We start from the raw sequence: 26,631 nt of genomic DNA on the forward strand, positions 1-26,631 counted from the left end.
CTGGGTTTCCTTGCCTCTGACTCTTTCCTTGCACATCCTCTGGGTACATCCTGTCTTACCCAGTCATAGAAGTACAAAAAAATCTCATGCTGAGACCACTGTCGGGATGCCTTTTCAATTTATGGTGTGAAGTCATATTTGGCTTGCCCCCGGATAACTGACAAGTGTACTGAGTTGATAACCACATCCAATCCAGCAATCAATTGTGTTATGGACCTTGGTAGTTCTTGGTTTAAAATGCAAAGATAGCATTGAAAGGACCCTTTTCACAAGAATTCTCGAAGGCTATAAAAACTCAAGGAGATAAACTTGTAATTTATTGAAGTACAACTCTGAATAGATAGTTTAATAATTTGATATGTCAGAAAAATCGGCCAGACATAATGTTCATCCTTAAGTTCAAACAAAAACACAGCTTTGCTTCTGGTTATAATTTTTAATTTGGGATGTGTCTGGTTAATGTGGTTGGTGAGAGATAAAGATTTCAAAAAAATTTTAGTTGCCTCCTATAATTCTTGTCGAGCTATTTTCTAAAGGAATATAAATTTAAAATGTGTTAAGTGAGAACTGGAATTTGCTAGAAATTGTTTCCTGACTTCACACTGGAGGCACTTTTATAAGTTAACTGTGTAAGCCAAGATTTTTTCAGATCTCTTGATATGATAAATATTATAAGAGCTGAACATAGTGGACAATGAGGACTACTGAGAACTCAAGAACAATGGCAATGGGTTTTTGATCCTACTGCACGTACTGGCTTTGTGGGAGCCTAGGCAGTTTGGATGCTCACCTTACTAGACCTGGATGGAGGTGGGTGGTCCTTGGACTTCCCACAGGGCAGGGAACCCTGATTGCTCTTCGGGCTGATGAGGGAGGGGGACTTGATCGGAGGAGGGGGAGGGAAATGGGAGGCGGTGGTAGGGAGGAGGCAGAAATCTTTAATAAATAAATAAATAAATAAAAATTAACAACAACAAAAAAAGAGTTGTCTCAGGAAAGAGTTGGATTTTGGGTTCTAGTTCATGGTTCATTTACTTAACCCCTGAAATGCTGTTCTATTACAGGGTATATTCAGTAAATTATAATTAGCTCCTCTAGATATGATCATAATGATACTATATAGCAACAGAAAAACCATTCTTACAATTCATTTAGGGATGAAGACATTAAGTGTACGAATGCCCTACAATGACTGACATTCTCATGCAAAGTGTTATACTAATGTTTAATATTCCAGGCACTCTAACACTGGTGAAACGAACTAAAAGTTTATGTCCCCTCTCACCCCAATTCTAAACTGAAAACCCAATGTACAAGGTGATGGTGTTAGGAAGTGAGATCTCTAGGAGGTATTTATGTCATGAGAGTCGAACCCCCAAATATGGAGACCACTTGGATTAAGATCCTAATAAAGAGGGACCCGGGAGAGATGAAACTGTCATAAAGGAGAGAAGGGAGAAAGATACATCATTATATTTTATTTATTCTCTGATAAAGTCTAGATTCCATCATGCCCAATTTACCTTAATTATGAAATATTTATTAAAATTGAGGCTTTAAATTGAGTTCTGATAATCCTGCCCCTGATATATATTGCCCATACTATTCTCAAATTGGAGATTCCCCAGGCCCAGCCTCTTGGCTGGTGTGTACAGGCATGGGTCACTATGTCTGGCTTTGTCTTTTTATAAGATTGTTACTTTTATTCTAATGTGAAACTTGAAAAAAGAAACCACTATTACCACAAAAGAGCCTAACAAATTCTATGTACCTTCAAGATCATCAGTGTTGGGAGAAAAAAGCAGCAGAATGGTCAAAATTCAATAAGCCTTGGTCACAAATTTTTTGAAAAACTAGACTATCATTATATTTTAAGTGCATGGTATAACCTGCCATTTTAATTTCCATTCAAAAAAGAAATTTTGACTATATCCTTTTAAAAATGCAATTGAATCATGTGAACTGATTATGCATACTAGTGGGTTCAACATGAATTTCTCTATGTGCACATAACACAGCCTGATCAAATTCAACTTCCTCCTTTACAATCACATATTCTTCCTAGTCTTTAGTGAGTATTCTGATATCAACATTTTTAAAGCTTCTAAATATAAGAAAGACCATGGTGTCCTTGCTTTCCTGTGTCTAGCTTATATCACTCGATGCCACCAATCCCATTTTACTGCAAATCACAGTCCCTCATTCTTCTTTATGGCCAGGTAATATTTAATCATACATACGATATATGACATATACAGTATATTATCAGCTATATGGAATAATATATATGATAGTATATCTGATAACATACATATATGTGTGTATGTATATATGTTCAATCATTTGCTGCTGGGCATTTAGACTAATTCCTTATCTGTATCTGTTATGAACTATACTGCAGGCTTTGGTGTACTGACTTCCCTTCCTTTGAATATATGCCTAGAAGTGGGATAGCTGGATCCTCTGGTATAGCTATTTTTAGTTTTTGAGGAACCTCTATACTGTTCTGAATAATGATTGGGCTAATCTATATTACCATCACCAGTACATGAGGTCCATTTTTGCACATCTTTGCCAGAATTTTTTATTTATTTTATAATACCTGTTTTCATTGTAGTTAGGATTTACATGTCCCTGATAGCTAATACTATTCAGTGTTTCAATATGTTAAGAACCTTGGTTATTTTTCCATTTTAAAGTTAGATGATTTGCTTAAGTCTCTTTTAGTTGCTATGTATTCTAGCTATTACCCCTTTGTCAGAGAAGTAATGGCAATTATTTTCTCTCATTTTGTAGGCTGCTTATTTATCTTGTTGCTTCTCATACTATGGAGATGTTTTGGGTTTGATTTCATCTCAACTAGTCAAGTTTTGCTTTTGTTTTCTGCCATTGCAGGTCCCCTGTAGAAAGTCACGGCCCCTATGGGGCCTCAAAAGCCTCCTTCTTTTTCAGATTCTGGTGGCTTCAGACCTCATTAAGCCTTTGATCCCCACTCCTCATTTCAGTGATTTTTTTTCCTTTTATTGAAACTAGATTGTTTCACATAATATGTTCTGGTTATGGTTTCCCCTCCCTATACAGCTCCCAGCTTCTCCCCACCCCACCCCCAATCTGGTTCTATCTCGAATAGAGAGTGAGAGGTAAGGATCCAATCTGAATCCTTTGGGGATCTGCACCCTTCTCAGCACCACTTCTACAGTGAGCCCCTTTGAGGCTCTGCTAAGTATCGGGTACGTGTGCACGCATGGCATCTCTGCTCAGTTTCATTGTGCCACTTGTTTCTTTTGCCAATGCCCTGCTGTCTAGGACACTGCTGCTCCATAGCAGATCTTGACATCAGATTTTGTGGGGCTGCCAGCTGTTATGCCCTCAGGAATCTTTTGGCTATCTGGGGCACTGTGGTTCCATACAGACCTTAAGGTCATTATTTCCTGTTCTGTGAAGAATGTCATTGACATTTTAATAGGCCTTCCATTGAGTGGAAGGTATATTTAAAGAACATTAATTCTTCCAGTCCACCAACATGAGAAAATTTTCCATTTTTAATGTCTTCTTAAATATATTTCATCAGTGTCTTATAATTATTATTGAGTCCTTTCACTCTCTTGAGTGTTTATTCCCCAGTATTCATTGCACTGTTCATAATCCAGGCAGTAAGTGCAGGTCAGGTTCTTTCTGTGTTGAATACTAATCCTTTAAAGGACATCGAGTGCATTTAGGTCACAGTCTCGAATGTTGTAGACCTCCTGCATGGACTTTATAACCCTAAAAGCTGACTCAAAGCAGAGCTTAGCAACTTTGGTATTTGTGGGGAGAAGACCTGGTTGTTCATTAAGAAGGAAGGAAGTGCTGGAAACTTCTTTTTTTGTTGTTTTTTTTATTTTATTTAATTAATACTTTCTTCCTACCCCCTCCCCCTGCAGAGGGCTTCTGTGTCTTTCTTAGCTTCCTCAGGCACCTCACTACCTCAGAAAGAAGCATCCCCAAGGCATAATGTTCTCTGTGTATCTGTGTGCGTGTTCGTGTGTGTGTGTACATGTTTGTGTGTGTGGTGCTGGGAACTTCTTATCAAATGTCTTGGATCTCATGCTACTTTTTATTTTACCTTTCTTCCAGCTCTCCTAGTTCTCTGTGAGGTGTGGCTTGTTTTTGTTAGCTCTCTGGGTGCATGAAGGATGAAAGCACACAATTTATCGGGTATATGAGCACCTTTCCCTATCCTCTGGGCTAGCACCAAGACCATTTTAATTGGGACACCATAAAACATCTCTCGGTCCTACTAGCATGTGTATATTCTTATTTGCATATGATGGAGATGTGATAAGAAGAGGAGAATAAATTGGGACTGAGTTTTCCAACTCACAAGGGAGAAATCGCTAACAGAAGTCTTGCTTCCCGTCATCCTATGGCGGTCACAAGGTCAACAAATATGGAATAGGATAAGCCAGCATTCTTTGCCTGTACTAGGCTAATGAAGTTATTATTTTGTTACTGAGCCTTTAAAAAATGCTTTGACTTATTCATAGTTTATATGGATGAGAAAATTCTAGAACTGCAACCCAAGTTGAATAATAACGCTTATGATGGAAATATTTAAGTCATGAACCTTCCAAAATGACTTCTGAGTCATCCTAACATTTGAAATAATTAATTTATGCCTTCATATTTAGTCTAATTAAAACATCAGGATTTACTTAAAATCCAGCTTGGAGTTTGAGGCTAGTTTATTCTGGGAAAAGTAGTCTCAGATACTCTGAAAGGATAGAAAGGCTCTTTCCCAGTCAGAGCTGCCTGCCTCACAGTTTGGGGATTACCAGCTGGATGAAGCATCCAGGAAACTTTAGTTAAGAAACCCCTTTCCTATCTTGCTTTCTCTCTCCTCCATCCAATGTCTTCCTGCATTTACGTATGATATTTGGTAGTGTTGGCCATGCGTGCACATTGGGTATCACCTCTAGAATCTGCATTTCTGTTTCATGGCATCCTCTCTTGGGTTGCATAAAAAAAATGTCTGTATGGTATGAGAATGACAAGACTGTGCTGCAGTCTCAATAAAAGTATCAGTTTTGAACCAGTTGGTCCCCAGCACTTAGTATCCTATTTTGGCTCCAACAGATCTCTTAATAGAAAATTATTTAACATAAATGTTTTACTCTCTGTGGGACTTTAATTAAAGGAGAGTGAATTGCTTTAATGTACATAATAATGATAAAAATTTTATAGAGTTATTAGAGAAATAAACTATAGTTACCTGCTCACTAGTTTATCGATTCTGGTTGATGGACTTTTGAGAAGTTATATAGAAAGGAATATCCCTGAGAAGGTGGTAATACTGTTTATATTTTGCAAGCGGATTCCCCAGAAAAACAAACAGAAATGAAATCATAACCTAGAGAAAAATGGGGAAAAATGCTCTAGACTTCTACTGTTGGTTAGTGTGTAGTCCTGGACATAGAAAGAGAAACAGAGACTGGCACTCTTTTATATTACCAAAGGAGGGGCCAACAAGGGAAGTCATGATGTTGAATGGAAGGCACTCCCTTTGGCTTTCCTCAATTGGGCAATGAGCATGCTAATGCTATAAAAGCCAGAGCCTTGCAGCGGGAGAGCCCTACTCTGATGGAGCACAGTTCTGATGGAGCACAGCTCGGATGGAGCACAGCTCTGATGCAGCACAGCTCAGAGGACTACTGCTCTGAGGGACTACCACTCTGATGGAGTTCAGCTCTGATGGAGCACAGCTCGGATGGAGCACAGCTCTGATGCAGCACAGCTCAGAGGACTACTGCTCTGAGGGACTACCACTCTGATGGAGCACAGTTCTGATGGAGCACAGTTCGGATGGAGCACAGCTCTGATGCAGCACAGCTCTGATGCAGCACAGCTCAGAGGACTACTGCTCTGAGGGACTACCACTCTGATGGAGTTCAGTTCTGATGGAGCACAGCTCGGATGGAGGACAGTTCAGCTGACTGTGCGCTGACGGACTACCACTCTGTTGGAGCACAGCTATGATGGAGCACAGCTCAGATGGAGGACTACTGCTCTGAGGGACTACCACTCTGGTGGAGCACAGCTCTGACAGAGCACATCTCAGAGGACTACCATTCTGATGGTGCACAGCTCAGACTTCATCTTTCATAGACTACTGTCCTGATGAACCAGCCAGTTCATGTTGCCCGATGTTACATCGGATGAATGCAGGTTGGTGTTGTCATGCCAAGAATATGTTGTTTGAGCAGAGGCAGAGCAGTTGGTCTATCTTATATTTGACTTTTCTTGGTTGGGATAATTGACAGGGAACTTTGGAAACCAAGAAATTATTTAGTAAACTTTTCATAATATGAGTTTGACTTTGCGAGTTGGACTCAAAAGTATCATCCTGATGTATTACAGCTACTAGGAGAAGTCAAATAATAGAACATTCCTCAGGACTTACATCTCTTCCAATCAGGTCCTCCTGGTTTTCCACAATTCCCCAGGGGGCGATACCTATGGTACATATCTTCCCTCGAGACTTAGAGGCATGGTCCTTCAAGGCATCTCCAACATGACGAATGACTCCTAGGAGCAGAGAGAGAGGGATTAACCTTGTCTTTTAAGGGCAGTGACCTTCCTACCATTCTGCAGAAATTGATGAGTGCCTGTAACTTGGGGGAGCGTGTTGGATATACAATTCTGACACATTTCTATAATAGCTACATTTAGAAAAGACTTCATAAGAGTGGCTATAATGCAGATATATTTATCAGATTTAATAAAAATTTAAACAATGCATTTCTTTAACTCACATGGAAAAAGAGAATATGTAATGTCAGCAAAGAATAAATAAAATTATAGTATAATTAGAGGACCCTTTTCTTGTAAGCATAGTGATTTATTAGTATCCTTGCATCCTTGGAATAAAAAGCACAAAAGTTAATTTATTCCACAGTCCGTGAAAGAATTAGGGTCATTTCTGTAGTTATTTACCTAAGATTTTATTAACTTCAATTTCCTCTTTCTATTTATATCACATAATGTGGAAAGCCTAGTAATAATGCTGTCTTATTCAATGGCAAATTTATGCTAAAATGTGTGAGCACACCTTTAATATTCACCATTCTCCTTGTTTCCTCCTGTTAATGATTGCCTCACAGTTAAAAGCAAGGAAATTCAGATTGCAGCAGTAGGGAACCTGATCTTATTTTAAGAAAGCATTTAAAGGATAGGCAGTATCTAATCCTTTAGCTCCCTTCTTGAACAATTGTTTCTATATATGACTTGTAAGATATATTTTCTAAGAATTTATGCTCATCAACATTCTCCCCATTCCCCAAGAAGCATTCATCCCCTGTGCCCTCCCTTCTACAAATACTAAGTCGATTATGATTCCTTGCACATAGAGCAGCCTGTGAGTCCCCAAAGGCTCCAGATTGCACTGTTGCATTTTCTAGTGATGCATAGCAGCATGTGAGATGTGCCCTCTGACGTCAACTTGTGGGCCTTGAGGGACTGGCTGACTCTCGGAAACCATGCCCTGACCAGGGAGAACAAGCCCAGCAGTGTCACTGTGGAGACGTCATACATGTTTCAATAGCTCAGTTGTGAAGTAGACGTGAGATCAGACAAAATGAGTTTCTTTTTAGGAATCAACTAAACCTCCTTGAGCACTAATCCACAGTGTGCTGTACTGCGAGTCTGGGAGAGGCCCTTCTCACCTGTTAGCTTGCCAATGTGTCATCTAAGTAAAAATATTTCTGAACACAACTTTTGGACAAAAAACAGGAAATCCATAAATATTAACATAATATGCATAACACATCAGGGCTGGGTTGGAAAAGAAATCTAACTTTACGGCGTGCTTCTTTGCCTTGGTTTTCTCTTCCTGCCACCACGTATAACAACTATCATTAAAGTCCCGTACTCTGAACCAGAGATTAGTTGTTTGGTTTCTAGTATTTAGGATGTAATCCCCCACCTCTGCTTTTGAATACATTTCATAAAAGAAGAAACCCAACTAGCAATCCAACCTTCTAAATATAGAAAATTGGTTGAAATTTTTTCTGAGCCTTTTGAGTCTTCCATTGGGCGGGTCTCTCTATACCAGGAAAGCAAAAGACAAAATAATTACAAGCAAGCACTTTTTACTTAGTGAATCAAAAATGTGGGGGCTAATATCTGAATAGTCACTAAAATTTTTCTTTACAGGATCAACAGTAAGAGCTGACTGAGCAGGTCAGCCAATGATGCTGCCAGCTGATGGGCCGGGCTGGGCTTTATAAGACATTACTGGGTGTGGACCATCTGTACAGCTGACTGCCAAGACATGCCTGTTTAGCTGTGTGCTGACTGCTCACAAATTCTAGCTGTGTAAGAGATTTCAATTTTGGTATCACTCAAGTGTCATCCAAGCTAAAACTCAATTATTGTTTAATAAGAGCACATTAGTTGGTCTAGAGTTATATACTCTAGATGTCCCACTAACTTCAAATGTGCCCATGTGTACAGGCTTTGAGCCCTATGACACATTTGTATTTGCTTATTACAAAGTTACTAGGATAGTTTTTCTATTGTTTTGGGGGTCTCTTCCTAGCCCCCTCTCAAGCCCTAGCTATCCTGGAACTCATCGTTATAGACAAGGCTGGCCTCAAACTCACAGAGATCCACCTGCCTCTCATTGCTGAGTTTCGGCGTTAAGGGCATGCAGTACCACACCTGGCATTGGTGTGCTTTTAATAGAGAATCTCTGACTTAGGGTCTCTGGCAAAACAGTTTACTCCATTTTCTGTTGCATACTAATCATGTTCTGCAGACAAGAACCTAACTTTAAGTGGTTATTAGAATTGATTTAATTACGTGCCTGTATCATACTATGGAAATTTATGTGGCAGACAGGAAAAGGTATTTGGAATCCAAGGATGTTTTGAATTAATCATCTGTTGATGTAGAATATTTTAAGAAACATTTAACATTATAAACACACATGGGTCTGGAGAGATGTTCAGTGGTTAGGAGCATGTGCTGCTTTTGCAGAGGATCCGAGTTTGGTTTCAAGTACCAACGGTGGGCAGTAAGCAACTGCCTGTAACTCCAGATCCAAGAAGCATCCAATACTTCCAGCTTCTGAGGGCACTACCCTAATGCGCACAAATCCACTCAGACATGCACACATACATATAAATAAAAGTAAAATATCTTAAATAAGCATGCAGTAATCTAGACTTACCCTTAGAATTCATGCCCCAGATAGAAATGGTATTTCAAAAGTAGGGCTAGAAAGATGCCCGGTAGATAAAGCAACTGTCATACAAGTGTAAAGACCTGAGTTCGAACCACCAGAACCCATGTAAAAGCCAGATACAGTAGTATTTTGAGCATCTGTAGCATGCCCATAGAGAGATGAGTGGCAGAGAATAGAGAGTCGTGAGAGGCTCACTGGACAACTAGTCTGGTGTACACAGCAGTGAACTACAGAGAAACCCTGCCTCAAGAAGGGGAAAGGCAAGGACTGACAGACACATGTAGATCTCTCTCTCTCTCTCTCTCTCTCTCTCTCTCTCTCTCTCTCTCTCTCTCTCTCTCTCTTTCTCTCTCTCTCTCACACACACACACTTAAAAAGTTATTAAATACCAAGATGGAAATTACATAAATTATGAAGGCAGACATTCCAATTTAAAACAAAAAGTTATTTCTTAGAGCGCTAGTGGATACCGATGATCATTTGACCTACTGAAAACATCCTGCAAATTTCCATTAGTCGTGTATTCAAATCCTTTAAGTCATTAAATAGTAAAGCCATTTCTCATATGCAGTTCTTCTTAGCTGAAAATCATCTGTATAGCCATGACTTAGGCAAGGAAAGAAGGGAAAGTAGAGGAATGAGCAGGAGGTGAACATGTCTGGTAGAGACAATGTAGAGAAATATGGATATTTTCAATGAGGTGAAATTATTCTAGACACAATATTATCACAGTTTCCTTTCTTCATTCCACTCTGATTACCTGTGTTGACCCCTCCCGTGAAGATCCATGCTCCGGTTGTCATGGCCGCTTTGATGAGCCCTTTCCCGAAGACTTGCTTGAGTTTGGGCTGGAGTTCAAAGTTCTGTAGCCCTCCGTGCACAGAGATGAGAAGTTTGGGAAGCTCCAGTTGCCATTCCTTGGTCATCAGGTGTAGCAAGAGATCAGGTTTTGTATCAAAAGATACTCGAACATACTAGAATAAAGATGGACAATTAGGAAGATGGGTAGGGCTGCCTGGGGCTGCTGAACTTTGTGATAGTTAGATGTGCTCTGCTTGAAGAAAATGGTGTTTATGTGAAATTAGACATTTTAAAGAGAAGGGATCATTTCCTTTACCAAAAGGGGCTTCAGGAGACAAAGGGCTCCCTACTTTTAAAGGTTTTGTCGAAATTGAGTTATTGCCAACTAAAATATTACCTGATTTTTATAAAATACAGTTTAAACACAATTTTCCTGGTAAGCTTTTTGTCTAAAACAAATCATGTTGATTTTTTTCAATGTTCATATTTGTATACTTCAAACACTCCTAATATTTTCAACATGATCAATTCCTTTAAATAAACTAGATATAGATATAGCTATGTCTTTGTGTTTTTATGATCTTGTCATTTTGAGGTTCTAGAAGACTCAAAAGTTCTACAGAATACAATGAAAAATTTAAAATCAAGCTATAGTAGGTTATATATAACTGTAAATGTATCTCAGATAGCCTGTCTATTGTCTACCTACCTATGTAAAATCTATGTATCTCTGACTTATCTATCATTTACCTATGTATCTATCTGTCATCAGTCAATCAATCAATCAACCATTTGTATTTATTTAATTTTTATGAGACACTATGTAGCTATGACTGGTCTGGAACATGCTATTAAAATCAGTTTGACTTCAAACTCCCAGTGATCCTCCTGTTTCTGTCTTCAAAGTGCTGAGATAAGAGATATGTGGCACCACATGCAGTTCAAATATTTTAATTCTAAAAGATCAGTGACAGAAGACATGCCAGCTATTTCTTTTTTTTTTTTAAGTATTTATTTATTTATTATGTATACAATGTTCTGTTTGTGTTGTATGCCTGCAGGCCAGAAGAGGGCACCAGATCTCATTACAGATGGTTGTGAGCCACCATGTGGTTGCTGGGAATTGAACTCAGGACCTCTGGAAGAGCAGGCAATGCTCTTAACCGCTGAGCCATCTATAGTTGAAAATGAAAATATATAACAGAAATCAGGGGTTTACTAGAAATCAGGGTTTTACTGGACACAACAGGAAATCCTAAGTATGTATAACAAATGCTATAAGTATAATGATAATATATAGGATCATATACAGGGACGCACAGGTTTTAGTTCAACTGCATAGTTGATATACTAGGCAATTAGAGAAAAATCTTGTGAAATGTACTATTGACATGGCATGAAATACAGACACTCAATTCCGAAAGAAAGTCTGCTTGGATGCACGAAGCAGGGCTGGATCTGAGAGGCTCTCCCAAAATTTGCAGCCCCTCAACATCTGTCCTTATGACTCTCTGAAGTCTGGGGGAGTTTTTGTGGAAAACTTGTACGCATCAAAGTCCTCAACTCTGAAACATTAAGAGGAAAAGCTAAGGAATTATATGAAAGAAAGCTGTAGGGACATTTGCATGCTTCAACCATGGCATGCTGAGGTAGGCAATGGGTGAACTGACAAAAGAATTCCCATTCTATCATTTCTAAACACAAGTTCGCCATCAGTACTTAGTGTGGTTTGAGATGTAGAAAGTGGTATATTAATGTCAATTTTGGTGGAGTGATGGCTCTGGTAAGCAGTGGAAACAAACACAGACCCTCTGTGGAGAAATGTGTAATAAATCCAGACCAGGAATAACTGCATACCAACAGATAGCTGATCTAGACCCTCCAAGACAGGGAGATGGTCATAGAATACAGAACAGACACATTCAGCATCTAATATATGGATATCACAACAAGGAAGAAGTTGTAATGACCATAGCCATTTGAAACCTAGAACAATGTGAAGAAATTAAGGTGAATACTGTAAGTGAAAATTAGCAAGGAAAAGGAACATATTGACGATGGTTCCTAAAAATTAGCCATGGACCTGGAAAGATGAAGGTTTGAAGAAAGACACAGAAAAACTAAAACAACTAAAGATGCTCAGGAGAGTTAAAGATGCTCAGGAGAGTGGGTTAAAAATTCCAGACAAACTTGAAAGAGGCACTGCTTGAGGAGGCATTGGTGAAATATGTCTCAGAAATACTGAAGGATACCAACTCTCAGATCCTGGAGCTCAATGGATCCTAGGCAGGATAAACAACAGGAAACTTCAGTCATGATATGTCACAGAAAGCACCCCCTCAAAACGGTTCGGAGAAAGCGTCATCTGTGAAGGCTCTAGACTGGAAGGAAACCCACTCCTCAACTTCAGCAATGGAAATTAAAGCCAGGAGAAATGGTCAGTCGGTCTAGAGCTCAGGAAAAAGGTGGAATCCATTTTATGGATGCCAACCCTGAGTTCCCATCTGAGAGTTTTCACTGAAGTAAAATTGAAGCTTATATGATCCAGAATGATGACCTCAAACACAAGGTGGGATGTAACTAGTTAACTCACACATGATAAATACAAAGTCATGTTATTACACAATATAAAACAATAATCATGCCTAATTTATAGTGTAAAGGGATAGAGATAAAGCATTAGGCAATACATTAGTAATCAAAATTATAGTATTCTTATGTGCATATTACATGGGGGATATATATCTCAGTTGTAGAAGCATGCCTTGGAAACCCTTGGTTTGATACCTCGCCACACATAAACAGGATGTGATAGTGCCTGCCTGTAATCCCAAGATTTGAGGGGTGGAGGCAGGAGCATCAGAAGTTTGGGACCATCCTGAACTACATGAGATGCTGTCTCAAAAGTAAAAAATAACAAGAACCAAAGTAAATTCTGGGCCCTTGAGATGGTTCAGCGAGGAAAGGCACTTCCTTGATACCAAGCTTGAGGACCTGAGTTCAATCCCCGGGACCACATGGTAGAAGGAGAGTACCATCTCCCAAAAGTTTTCTCTGACCTCTGTGTGCTCACTATGGCTCACATACATATGCACATATGCACACATATATACACACAGAAAATTAATTAAAATGTTTTAGATTTTGAAAGTGTTGTACCCGAAGAGAAAATAATTGATTAACTAGGTTTGTGGCGCGTTGCTGTAATCAGCACTTGTAAGGTGGAGGCAGGATGTTAAGGGGTTCAAAGGCTAGCCTTGGATACATAGTGAATTTGAGGCTAGCCTGGACTTCATAAAATCCTATCTCAAAAAACTCCAAATTATTCACTACCTTTGGGCCAATTACATCCAAACAAAATGAGCTGCCTTTTACATTTATGCTCCCCTCATGCCACTAAGGGGTGGTAAGTTTTAAGCTCCATTGTACATACATGAGCCCAGCATCCTACATATGGTCCAGTGTTAGTGAAAAGGTCACTCTGTGGGGCCTGAATTCTGCATTCCAGGTACATGTTTTCTAAGTTCCATCTCATAGTCTCCCTTACCATTTCCAATGAGGTGGAAAGGATCCATGCTGTTTCCAAGCACACACTACTAGTGGGTCACAAGAGGTCCTGTAACCTAGCTTTGAGAATCTACAACCTTTTCCTGACCTTAAAGATGTAACTGCCTCTTACTCCTTTTCCCTTACATAAACCAACTAGTCTCCAAGTCCTAAGGAGGCATTTTTCAAAATACTCCTTTCACGCAGGCCTGGTCTTAGCTCTTTCCACAGTTGTGTTAGCAGTCTATTCCCTTAAAGGATGTCAGTTTGGGTTCCGGAACAGCCTCCTTGTGGCCTTTCCATACCTCAGATTGCTATGAGACAGCAGCAGGTTATTGGGCTGACTTCTTCCTTGGATCATACTATTTCTTATTTTAAATCATTGCATCCTTTCAAATTCTCTGTTCGGGAAAGCGAACTTCCCCTTATTTTGGCCTTACACTCACTACTGACAGCTTTCCCCAGTTTTCTGTGCATTTGACTAATAATAATCTCCAAGTTCTAAGGTAATGCACTCTGCCCTGTTACTCACAGAAACTAAACTCATCTTTCAAAGGTTCGCTTCAGTCCCAGTGACTGCCCAAGACTGCAAGCCCATGCTGACACAATGTGATTCTTGCTGGAGTCCAGTGTGACAGTTCTTTCTGGATGATTCCTTTATGTGCCATTTCATACCTGTGCTACAGGCTGCCTTTAGGCTGTCCATGGCTTTTGGTAAACTTTGTCAATATTGCTGTGAAATAGGCACAGGATTATAAGAGATGATTATGTAATCATGGGGTTCTGGAGATCATCTTCTTCAACTATTCTGCTTATAGCCCCAGAAAGGAGGCACAAAGACTGTCTCACAGGGATATCATATCTAGCTATCCAACCGTCATTTACTCCATTATTATAGCCATATTGTTAAAGTTACAGTGAACCCTGACAGTTGTAGATGGGCTTGGCCTTTACATGTAAAAATGTAAAAATGTAAAAATTCTTTAAAGTGTAAAAATCATAGGATAGGTAAGCTAGTAAAAAGTGGAGGTTCTGATTTAATAGGTCTAGGTTCGATCTTGGCTATCTTTATTTCTAAAAGCTCTCTGGGGTCTGCACGTGCACAACTCCTGCCCAGATAAATAAGACCTAAACAGTGTGTATATGGTTTGAGTGTGTTCTTAAAGTTTTATGTTGAAGATGCTATCTTTAGTGTAGCCATTTGGAGAGATGGGGCCTTTAAGAGATAGTTAGGTCACGGGGACACTGTCCTCCTGAATAGATTACACAGGAACGAGGTCCTGAGAAAAGGATGTGTTTGCTCTCATTCCTGCTGGTGATGGTCTTGTGTGCACACAGACATGAGTTCTTGCCTTGGCACTGACTTCAGGAAGATGACACTGAACCATGGGCCACACTGGCAACAAGCCCCTAACTCTGAACTTCCCATTTTCCAGAACTGTGAAAAATAAGAGTCTATTCTTTATATGTTTCTCAATCTCAGATACTCTTCTACAGAAGCACAAGGAAGGACTAAGGCAGCATGTCTGGTGTTTGGTTTGGAGCCAATGGAAAGTAAAATACACTGAAATTTTCTGTGGAAAACAAAGAGATGATGGGGAAGAAACTGGCTACAGTAAGTGAGAAGGTACAACATTGGCAAGCGACTCAAGGCATCTCACTAATGGTACCCATCTTGGCTAGGACCAGCAGAGAAAGTTGAGATTCTGTACAGACCACAGCTAACTCTCCAGAACCTGGTAAAGACCACAAACATCCACTTCCTTGACTTTTACCTATTGCCCATAATCTATGACTTATTCTGCTCCTCTCCTGCAAAACAAAAGGCAAATATTTAAGTAAATCACTATGCTACTTTTTTTTAAAAAAAAATAATTTTGGTATAAAGAAATTTGTTATAAAAATAATTTTGTTTAGAAAATAGAATAAATGGTTTGGGAGGTAAAACTCTTAACATTGGGTTAAGCATCATTTTAAGGTTACCTAGAAATTTCAATTAAATAGAAACTATTAAGATACTATTCCTAAACCGGGTGGTGGTGGCACACGCCTTTAATCCCAGCACTTGGGAGGCAGAGGCAGGCGGATCTCTGTGAGTTCGAGACCAGCCTGGTCTACAAGAGCTAGGTCCAGGACAGGCTCCAAAACCACAGAGAAACCCTGTCTCGAAAAACCAAAAAAAAAAAAAAAAAAAAAATGAGATAGTTAAGATGCTATTCCTATGAATGTAGAGACCACACCTCTCAGGTGTATAGAACAATGACCTCACTTGCTCACTCAGCAGCTTCACACTAATTGTGCCCAGAGAAATTGAACAATTCCTATTAAATTGTTAATGTGATTTGAAATTAGGAGCTATTGGGTCATCGTGAGAAGCAATTCATTTTTTTTTTTTTTTTTTGATTTTGGGTTGGGGATGGCATATGTGTAGAAGTGAGAGGGCAGCTTGTGAGAGTCAGTGCTCTCCTTTCACCGTGTAAGTCCCGGGGGTTGAACTCAGGTTATCAGCCTTGGCTGCAAGTGCCTTTTATTCACTGAGCCATCCCACCAGCCTATGATGAACTATTTTCCCATTATGAGTCATTAATTGCTAAGGGATCATAATGCAAATGATCACACATCTCCCTAACAGGTGTTTCAAATGTGGTCACCTAGGCATTACTCCGGCTTGGTGCTGTTTAGCAACTTCCGACTCCATTATCAGATGCTGACAGCATTGATCATTTGCACAATGTGAGTATCTGACCTGCTAAAGGAGACCAACCCTGACCACTGCACAGGCTACTGTATGGGTTAAATCGTAGATGATGTAATGGCCAAGAAGCTCCAGTAAGTCCAAAGCGGGTAAAGATTCCTTACACTCAACATAGACATAGTGTGCCTGCATTTAACTGATTCAAGTCACATGCTTTTCAAAATAGTTTTTATTTTCCACTCTAGTGTTGTGGGGGTAGGAGGAGACCTACAGACCTTTACAACAGACCTTGAGGTCTCCAGTTTATCGAAAGAGAAGCTGAGATCTGGTGTGCATCTATGTAATGATCTGTCCTTTTCTCTTCCTGCTGTTAGGTCTTCTGTCTGACATTGGGAGGCCTGTGCACATCAAGTAGGTGGATGACTTTTGGAATGTTCTGTGTAAGACAGAAGCTAGATTTTTGTTGAAATTGTCTAGTTTTATGTTCCTGAGTTCTGTGGAGGTCAATGAATTCAGCATTATTTTCACATGAAGATATATATACTTTGATTTCCAGACAACAAACTGGAAATTACCTTTTGTGAGACTATAGGCAATGAGAGCTTCTCTTTGTTAATGACCTCTGCAGAGGGTCAGCTATGCCTGTACTGAGCAGGTGATTTTCCTACTGAATTGGCTATTACGACGTCATCAATCCTAATGCTTCTGCTCACTTATCAATGCGATGAAGCTCACGGGGTGTCATTAGGCAGTGTTCATATCCCCTTCAATCATATCCACAGGGACAAAGGCTGGATGGAGTGAGGATGCAGTCATTTCTACTGAGAGCAGATGGAGAGATGGAAACTGTCTCCTTCAACCAACCAACCAACCAACCAACCAACCAACCAACCAACCAAAAAACAAACAAACAAAACAAACAAACAAACAAAAAATCAAAGACAAAACTCCATGAACTTCTATCAGCTGTCTCGAGCTTCATAGAGCATTTGGTTGTGTTAATTCATCAGTTGCCTCTTTAGTCCTAGATTTTTATCCATGTAACATTGCCCAGTTGTTTTAATGAAAATGAAAATGGGCCGCAGTACAATAAATCTGGATAGACTCTTGGAAATGTTCAATGACAAATCCTCTCCCCTTCACTGCAAAGCCATCATTAATTCTTATAAAGAACCACTTGGTACTTCTTAAGCAGTGTTTGTTCTGATTAATGGACCTAGCATTGTGAAATCTGTTTTAACGGTCTCCACAATGCCTTTCTTTCAAGCTCATAGTGGGAAATGGGGCCCATTCTCTCTGTTGAGAAATGTGACAAGCGTCATTTCATTTCTCAATAGTTGTACCACATATAAAGGGGGTACTTATAATTAAAGCTGCAGTCAAACGCAATATGTCACACCAGAGAGAAATCTGCCATTAGCAGCTTCCCAAGTCCATGGAGACTTTGCATCCAGTTTAATGGTTATGGTGGTTCAGTAGACAGAGGAATCTCACTAGAAAGAAAATATTTGGAATTGCATTCAATGCATTTAAATTTCCAGTTTGATGACCCTCAATACTTTGGAAGTAAAAGTGTCATTATTTTTGCAGTTTCCCAGTGTTAGATATCAGGTATTTGTAGGATTAATATCGATAATGGGAAGCTCAGTAGTGAGAAAGAACATAAAATGCCACTAAGCACATACAGGGATCATGGGGGTTAGTCTATGGGGTTTCTATCAGAAATATTTAGTATAGCATTTTCTAGAAGGAAGGAAGTGGACGATTTCCTGAGCAGATTCAGCTTCCCATATTTTACATACCTATAATTAGGATGGGAATTATCAATCATATATTCTACCTTAATTTTTTTTGTTGTTGTTGTTTTTGTTTTTTAACAACTGTGTAACAGTCCCGGCTGTCCTGGAACTTTCTATGTAGACCAGGATGGTCTCTCACTAACAGATATCCTCCTGCCTCTGCCTTCTTAGTGCTAGGATTAATTTACGCCCTGCTTCTACCTTAATTTTTAATTTCAGACAGACCATCTGGTCCTGTTGCTAGCTCTGCAGCCTTCAACCACAATGTGCAAACTGGAAATCAGTGGAGCAATCACAAGGTTTCTCCACAGCCCCATCAAGCTGTAGGAAGCTCGTGTTAGCCATAGGGCAGTGATTAGTTGTTCATGTGTGTGAAGAAAGAACCATTTAACCATTTCCTATGCAGAAGAATATTAGTCAAGGGTTTCCAGACTAAATCCGCAGAATGCAAAGAGAGACAGTTTGTAAACCTCAAATTCAATCTCTAAAACTCTCTAAGAGTACATGGTTACAGATGCTATGCTACCAGGGACAACCTTGCTACTATGTGGTCCCCTCCCCCAGAGCTCAGAGAGCAAGACTTTCACCTCTGTAGGCTCAATAGTTATAGCCTTCAGTGCGAAAAAAAGGGCTAGGCATAATTTTCTAAATTATATGAAAACTGTTCTAAGGGGCTCCACATGATCGAATAGGCAGGGTAAATAGCAGAGGAGAGCCAGAAGAGAATCATGTGGCTGGCTTGAGAGGTTTAACTGCAGTCCCTTAATTAGGTTCAGCCTTACCTGGCCCACAAGCCAGTTCTGTGTTAATTAGAAGAGATGATCTGTAAACAAGTGAGTCTATAGTCTGCTCGTTTTGTAAATCATGTCGGAGCCCTCAATAGACAAGTCTCCAAGAAACCTCACTATGTCTGCTGACAGGGTGATCTTATTGTGGCTCTCAGGTGATTTGCAAGTTATGAGATGTCCCTATGAGAGATCTGGTCTTTAGAGCACTCAGGATGGTTTAGAGCTTGTCATCTGGTAGGATGCATCTTGGGAATGGGCAGGAAGCCAAGTTCCTTCCCTCACTGTCAGCTTGGATTGGCTCCTTCCCACGTCATAGTTTCTCTCTGCAAAGCGTGGACTTTATCTGGGGCTTGGATAAGCTTGGACACTGCGTTCTGAACACCACCAAACACTTAAAAGAACTTGGCAAATGAGTCTAATGATCTAAGATGTAATTTTACAAAGACTTCCCTTCTTCTCAAGGCTTTCAAGTTTAATGAACCTCATTAAATATTAGTGATTTAAAAATTCTGCTACAAAAAATTCTAAGAACCCCTATGAAAAAGGTAGAGGCACAATGGTAATTAGTTTCCTTTCAATCATCTCCAAACAACTTCAAATAAAACAGTGGCTGTCATCTGTCCTGGGTACATGTGACAAAGAAAATAAGAGAATGGAAAGGGGGTCATTAGGAAGCTGGGTTCAAGAACTTTCTCTGGTAAAAGAAGTTACTTTTTTGGGGAGGGAGGACTTCAATTATCCTACCTATAATGTAGGTAGAAGGGATGGAGATTAATTTTCCCAAGGCCCATTGCACAGTGGAATAACTGCTCTGTATATATCCAAAGATCTTTGGATGCCCATGTGCTCATCAAAGCCAATGAATGAGCCATATGTCAATCTTAGATACTGCTATCTGTGATGTCCTCCCTTGTTATTTGGTGCCAAGTCAAGAACCACCGAATGGGACCCTCAAGTGCTTTTGATGCTTAAGGGTCTGTGGTACCCTGCTGTCCTACACGTGTGGTAGGACCAACACCTAGCTTCAGCTCGGCTCTCAAGTAATGGGAGGCATCTTAGTAATGAGTCTGGTCCTCCTGCCTCACTGTGCGCAGTCCACCTTGGCATGTGGACAGTGCTAGAGCTGTATCCTGGACTGCCTTGAAAAAAAAAGTTAATGTTATATCTTACCCTTAATTTAAAAAAATAAAAAATAAAAGTCGTTCCTGCCCCTGGCAAGTGTTTTGATGACTTTGCTAAAAAAATCACTTCAAGGACTCCTTTCAGAAACGATGGCCCATAGACACATTAAGTGTACTGGCTTGCCCAACCGCAGTTCTGGAGAATAATTAACCCTACGGTGTTCTCACGAAGACTGGCCTCTTTCACAGGAAGTGGGTGTCAGGTCTGTCTGTCCAAACTCCCTACTGCTTTGCTCGAGAGGCTGGGAAGCAAGAGAGGCTCGGGTTGGCAAGCAGCCATTCCCCTACCTCGGAAGAGGAGGCCAGAAGCACCACTTCTTTGTTTAGATAGGAGCAGCCGAATAACTCTGAGGCGAGCTTTCAAAGTGCACAAGATGCTCATTTGTGTCTGAATGAATGCCGGGGATTTCCACTCGCTAAATACCCAACAGTAATGAAGAGAAAAACTGGTCTTCATTAGGCTAATTAGGGTTGGGGAGAAAGAAAGGGTGGCCCTCAGAGAGACTGCCCTTCGGCCACCTAGGGCCACTCTAACCTCAGGGTCAACAGCACAGTATGTGTAAAACAGTGCCCAGAAGGGCAGTGCTTAGAGCTCGCGTCCCTGAGTTTTTGTCTTGAAATTCTTAATATCTGAGGGCTGGGACCATGCATGAGGATCAGGGTTCGATCACAGCTCTGAAAAGCATTCATCAGTATGTGTTGGGGAGATGAGCTCTGAGGAGATTGCAGAATAGTTAGTTGCTCATTTATGATCATGACTATTATTCCTTATAGGTTATGAAAGAAATTGCTGAAGTACTTTCTGGAACATTTTGTTGAAGGGCATATGCTAATAAAGTCATTTTGAGTTTAGCTTCCCAGGCTTCTAGGGGGTCTTTCAGATTCACCAGAAATTTTCAGGGGATGAAAAAAATTGCCTGTAGAGGAAATTTATACAACAAAAGGGCTCTTGCTGTGCTCATCCTAACACCACGCCCACAGCAGGTTAGCTACAGACAGTGACCCAGGTAATGGAACTCGTTCTGATTTGCTGGGATGAGTGACTGCCAGGGCCAGAGAGAATGTGGACATCAGCTTACAAACCTCTATCCTGCTTTCCTGATGGTGACTGTCACTAAAGCTGTTCTTCACAGAACAAAGACTCAACTGTGGGCAAAAGAAAGCTGATGTCCCTGTGGAAATATTCTAAGGGGTTGTTGAGCTTCTAGGAAGTACAGGAAGCTGTTTTCCTGACCCATCTCTATCATTTCCCCATGTATATTGAGCGTTAGCTTTGTATCAGGTGTCTTTATGCTCATGAACCTCATGGAAGGCAACGTTACCAGCTTTCTAGGAAGAACCCTTGAGGCGCATGTAAATTTAAATGGCTTAACTAAGAATTTCCAATCAGACAGTGAGAATGTATCTAGCTCTGTGACTTCAGGAGAACACATCTATTTTGATTGATCACAAAGTTTCCCTCAGAGTAAAACCTTCTGTAGCTTTTGCACCAGGCACCATCCAAAGTCCTTAATCTACAGAGGCGCTATAAAACCTTGAAATGGTCCTGGGAAGTAGAAGTTACTATCCCACTTTTCACACAAGGAAACTAAGGCACTAGGCTTAAATAGAACAGTCACACAACCAGCAACCAGCAACAGGCTATGAATAAACAGCCAATGGATTCCTACTCAAAAGTCAGCCAGTAAGCTACAAGGTCTGATCTTTCAGAGTTAAACGTAAGCATTGCCTGAAATTATAAATTAAAGTATATGAACTAATAGAGGCATAGATAAAAGGCACATTCTTTAAAGGATGATTTAAATATTTTTCCAAGTTCTTTTAGAGACTGGGTAAAATAAGACTATTAATAATGCCAGCTAGAGCCAGGCAGTGGTGGAGCACGCTTTTAATCCCAGCACTTGGGAGGCAGAGGTAGGTGGGATTTCTGTGAGTTCAAGGCCAGTTTGGTCTATAGAGCTAGTTCCAGGACAGCTAGGGCTTTTACACAGAGAAAACATGTCTCAAAAATCCAACAAATAAATAAATAAATAAATAATTAAAAATAAAATAATAACACAGCTAAATTAATTCATGCCCGTAGACACGTCCAGCATTGTGCTCGTATCTTACACCTATTGCCTCTTTCAGCCTCCAGAAGCCAGCCTACTGAATTACAAAACTTCCAGAATTTTCAGACTACAATGCTATACTTTTTATTTTTTGAAAAGTCTGTGAGCCATATTAAGTGCAGTCCGCGGGAACTATAGTTCAGACAGGACAAAATTTCTATATATGTCCCAATTCCTCGCTAAAGATATTGTTCTTTCCCATTGAGAATATTCCTAACCCAGCTACTTGGAGAAAAGGTACTTGATATGGATTACAAGATCTCTGTCAAGACCATGAAGGAAACAGCTGGGAAATGCTGCCTATAAAAACAAAATAGAAACCTAAAGGAAACATTTTTTATTCTTTCTCCAAACCTGGGATAAATGATTTAGGAAAAGGCTAAATAGATGAGACATAGAAAATAATATTTCAAACTGTGACTGGCTGCAGAAAACAAACCAGAGTCAGAAAGACAAGTACCACCTTTGCTTTCATACGTGAAGGGCAGAGAGCAGCGGATCTGATTATAAGAGTGATTGACAGAAGATAATACAGGTGCTTGTGTTGGGAGATGAATAAAGAGGTGATGGATTTGGGCAATGAGTGTGAATACACATACAGAAACAACATTGAACTGCAAGATCATATACAATAGTGCATGCTAACCAAAGTAAAAATCAGCTCACCATCTGATCTCATCCTAATGATTTAAAAAGTCCTGGGGAAGGGTTTACATCCCCTACTGGGAAGCGACAGAGGCCAGGCTAGCCTGAAACCTACAGCTTCGCTCTTAGCTGTTCCCTTACAGGATGGGAAATCGTGTCTGGGAGAATGTGACTGTTTTTTTTTCTTTTATTACCATGGCTTTGTTGGAATGGCCACCTCCTTGGAACTCAATGGTCCCAAAAGCATCTGTTGGGCTGAGCTGAGTGTGCTTGCTGATGGACCACTTCTCAGACTGGACGTCATTTCGGGAGAGGCGACTCTCATTTTTCTCGTTCTGAAGCACAGAGATACTGGGAGTGAGCCCGACATGCTGGCCTATTAGGCGCCCACAGCAACACCTATAATATGAGAGGTTAAAGTGAACCCCTTGCATCAGCCATTACTAGAATGCATGTGCAAGCAGCCTGTTAGAGAAACCCACAGATCATGCTGACCCACTCCAGTTCAGTGGTAGGTGAAATCCCAGAATGCAGTTTTATCAGGAAAATGATGGAGAGAGGCTCCCCATAACACCCCATCGACTGTTCTTCCCCACCACCCAGCTTATCCATACTTACTGTCCTCAACACCCACACCTTTAAGTACTTGGCCTATTATTTGTACAGGGCAATTGTGAACAGAAGTTCTCTAGGTGTTTCCACTTCTAACTGCTCCCATCTATCAAACCTCACATACAAGATGCTAAAGACCTTGGGGGGAAGACTTCTAACATGTACATTTAAATGAGGAATCTCAGTTATGTGTGGGCTACAACCTAACTCATCTCTCCAATTGAGATTTCCCGTCCAATATTCAGTTCTGAGAATAAAAATCTATAGGTTTTTTTGAAGAAGAAATGAGAAAAACTGGCCGAGCGGTGGTGGCGCATGCCTTTAATCCCAGCACTTGGGAGGCAGAGGCAGGCGGATCTCTGTGAGTTCGAGACCAGCCTGGTCTACAAGAGCTAGTTCCAGGACAGGCTCCAAAACCACAGAGAAACCCTGTCTCGAAAAACCAAAAAAAAAAAAAAGAAAAAGAAAAAAAAAGAAAAAAAGAAATGAGAAAAACTGGAAACTTAAAATTTGTTTCCTTTGTCATCAAAATGTCCTTCGAATGTTATAACATTACAATTACTAGTAATGATAGTTACATAGCATTCTCTTACACACTAACCATTGAAGATACACTGATGACAAACTATTGTAGTGCTGAAGCTTAAGAAATGTATCCAAGGTTATGTATCTAGTCTGTGGCTGGAAGATCTGTGTTTTCAGCCACCTTTTAAAAACTTCCCATTCAAAAGGCATTTCCAGATGACGATGTATTTATTACTATTGTAGCTTCCGGCTGTACATACTGTTGATTTCCAGAAAGGTAATTACAGAATTACAGTGCCAAAAAGTGCAGAGCGATCTGAAGGTCTAAACCCTAATGAATCTTCTAGGAGTGTTTCATTCAATACTGTGTTTTGTTTTGCTTATTTTAGCAGGGCATGTTAGCACCAATGAAACAATTTGACAAAATGCTAAGATGGAAAAATAAGTACTTGTTACAAAAATATAGTATATTGTTATATACAGGGACCAGTCTTTCTACAATAGCGAATCTGTTACTCTGTGTACAGACACTTAGTTGAAGATTAACTTTAGCCTTGCATATTAAGCAGTGCAGTATATATTTGCTTCAAAATATATTTAATTTGGCAGGGGTTCCCTTGCAGTGGTAGTAATTACTATTGGGCTCTATCCCTATAATTACGACTTTAAATTCTTAATGCATTAAAGATCACAGGATTACCTATGGGGGTCTTTGGTGCTGGGTATGATGTGAACACATTCTCTTTTATAAAATGCTCGTTCAATCCAGGATTTCTGAGCCTGAAAAAGAGGGAGAGAAAGAAGAATGATGAGCATAAATTTTATTTTATTTTATTTTTTTTTTTTTTGGTTTTTCGAGACAGGGTTTCTCTGTAGCTTTGATGCCTGTCCTGGAACTAGCTCTTGTAGACCAGGCTGGCCTCGAACTCCCAGAGATCCACCTGCCTCTGCCTCCCGAGTGCTGGGATTAAAGGCGTGCACCACCACCGCCCGGCGAGCATAAATTTTAAATCTTTTTGACTAGATAACAACACATGTAATACAACACATGATATACTAGTATGCCATAAATGGATTCCATGCTGTATATCATCCAATCAGCCATTCTCAGAACCTGCTGCCTGTTTTAACATTATAATATTGAGAAGAATGGAAATAGCCAGGCTGGAAAAAGTATTAGTAAAGGGACTGTAGACATGTTCATTATGGTTTCTAAATGACAGAAACACAAGGCTATTCATAGAGAAAATGAAATTGAAGGAACAGAACATGACATTTATAATCTTACAGGAAAAGTGAAATTCAGAAGTCAGAGGAAACACACCTAGTTCAGTATCAGGTTTTCACGGTTGAAGCTTCTATTAGATTTTTCTTACAGAAGGAAAGGAAGATGGCTGAGGGGGTGCATAACTCCAAATCCCTGCTACATCACTAAGGTTCTTTAAAACCAAGTTTGTGATACAGAAGAACAGAGAGGGAGAAAAGGAAATGGGAAGACAAAGAGGATAGGTGTCAGCACAGCCTCCAGGCTCCCGGGTAATGCTTGGGAAGGGAATGGGCACACTTCCCCTATATCCTACATACATGCCAAAAAGTATGGCTTCTTACACTCAGACACCCTGGCATCGAGATGGTGTTCCTAAATGGGCAAGGATAATCTGTCCATCAAAAGGGTATTCCCCCCCCCCCAGCATCATCTAACATTCATGTACAAGTTATGGGCCGTAGACTGCATTATCCAACCATAACTATGCATGAAGCTCTGCACATCTGTAGATGAAAACACCATGCCACAATTCCAAAAACTTGGATACCCTGGATCCCTTTCTTCAAAAGCATTTGAAACAGAAGAGAAGTCTCCATGAAACCTGCTAAACTTCTTAGGAGATTCCTATCCTAAGTATTTAAGATGGAAGTTACTGGAGCAAACCTTAGGTATTTCACATGGCATTATTTTACTGTCACACCTAAAATCATATTCTTAAAATATCCTGGCCCGATGCACAATTGAGCTGTTCGCTTGACCTGTGTCAATCACTGGTGGGAACTGTTACCAGCTTCTACTTGCTATGTGTAATTAGTCCCGATTCCCTGGGCACACAGTGCTATCTGAGCCTTGTGCCTTCTGGTGTACACTTATTCCCTTGATCTCATACAATGGAGGTCTGTGTATGTGACATCCATACTGGTAGTTATTTAATACTTACAGTAATGCATATTCTACACATGGCCACACGGAGAATGGTTGAGGACCATCAAGACACTGTATTCTCTTTCAGTAATGGTCACAGTGGGGCCACTTAATTTCTGGTTTCCCTACATTGTCTTCATTTAAAGCCGCAGCCCACACTGCCTCAAAGGTCTCTAGGTTCTGATGCACCTCTCTACCTTCATGCATACAGAAGGCATTTGTAATTTTGTTTGTAGCAGGACATGAAAAAAAAAAATCTCTTCTCAAAGAGTTTCCTTCTTTGAGAAGAAAGCTACTGACTTCATCTTTGCAACAGAAAGGAGCTCAGCAGCAGAGATAACCGTCTTTATCTTTGTAAAAAGCCTGTAAATTAAACTATTCATAGCCCGTGGTGCTGAAACACTGAATACTTTTGTTGATGTTATCTGACGTTCCTCACTGGACATTTGAAACCCACTCTCCCTACACCTTGGGGAACAGTGAAGAAAGAATGTACTTCTGTTGCCGGTCTTG

The 26,631-nt window shown here is 40.2% G+C and overlaps 1 protein-coding gene across 16 annotated transcripts in view; it reads right to left on the reverse strand.

The window, feature by feature from the left end:
* Positions 1-26,631, reverse strand: part of Trpm3 (transient receptor potential cation channel subfamily M member 3) — a 492,783-nt gene that overhangs the window by 230,646 nt on the left and 235,506 nt on the right. For all 16 annotated transcript variants that reach the window (XM_057778232.1, XM_057778230.1, XM_057778228.1 and 13 more), the window contains exons 2-5: positions 24,628-24,707; positions 22,985-23,189; positions 9,985-10,198; positions 6,440-6,564 (exon numbers count right to left, since the gene is read on the reverse strand). In XM_057778232.1, coding sequence (XP_057634215.1) covers positions 6,440-6,564; positions 9,985-10,198; positions 22,985-23,189; positions 24,628-24,707 — 624 coding nt within the window. The remainder of the gene's footprint in view (positions 1-6,439; positions 6,565-9,984; positions 10,199-22,984; positions 23,190-24,627; positions 24,708-26,631) is intronic.

Source organism: Chionomys nivalis, chromosome 8, assembly GCF_950005125.1.
Source record: "Chionomys nivalis chromosome 8, mChiNiv1.1, whole genome shotgun sequence".
In the NCBI taxonomy this organism is placed as follows: domain Eukaryota; kingdom Metazoa; phylum Chordata; class Mammalia; order Rodentia; family Cricetidae; genus Chionomys; species Chionomys nivalis.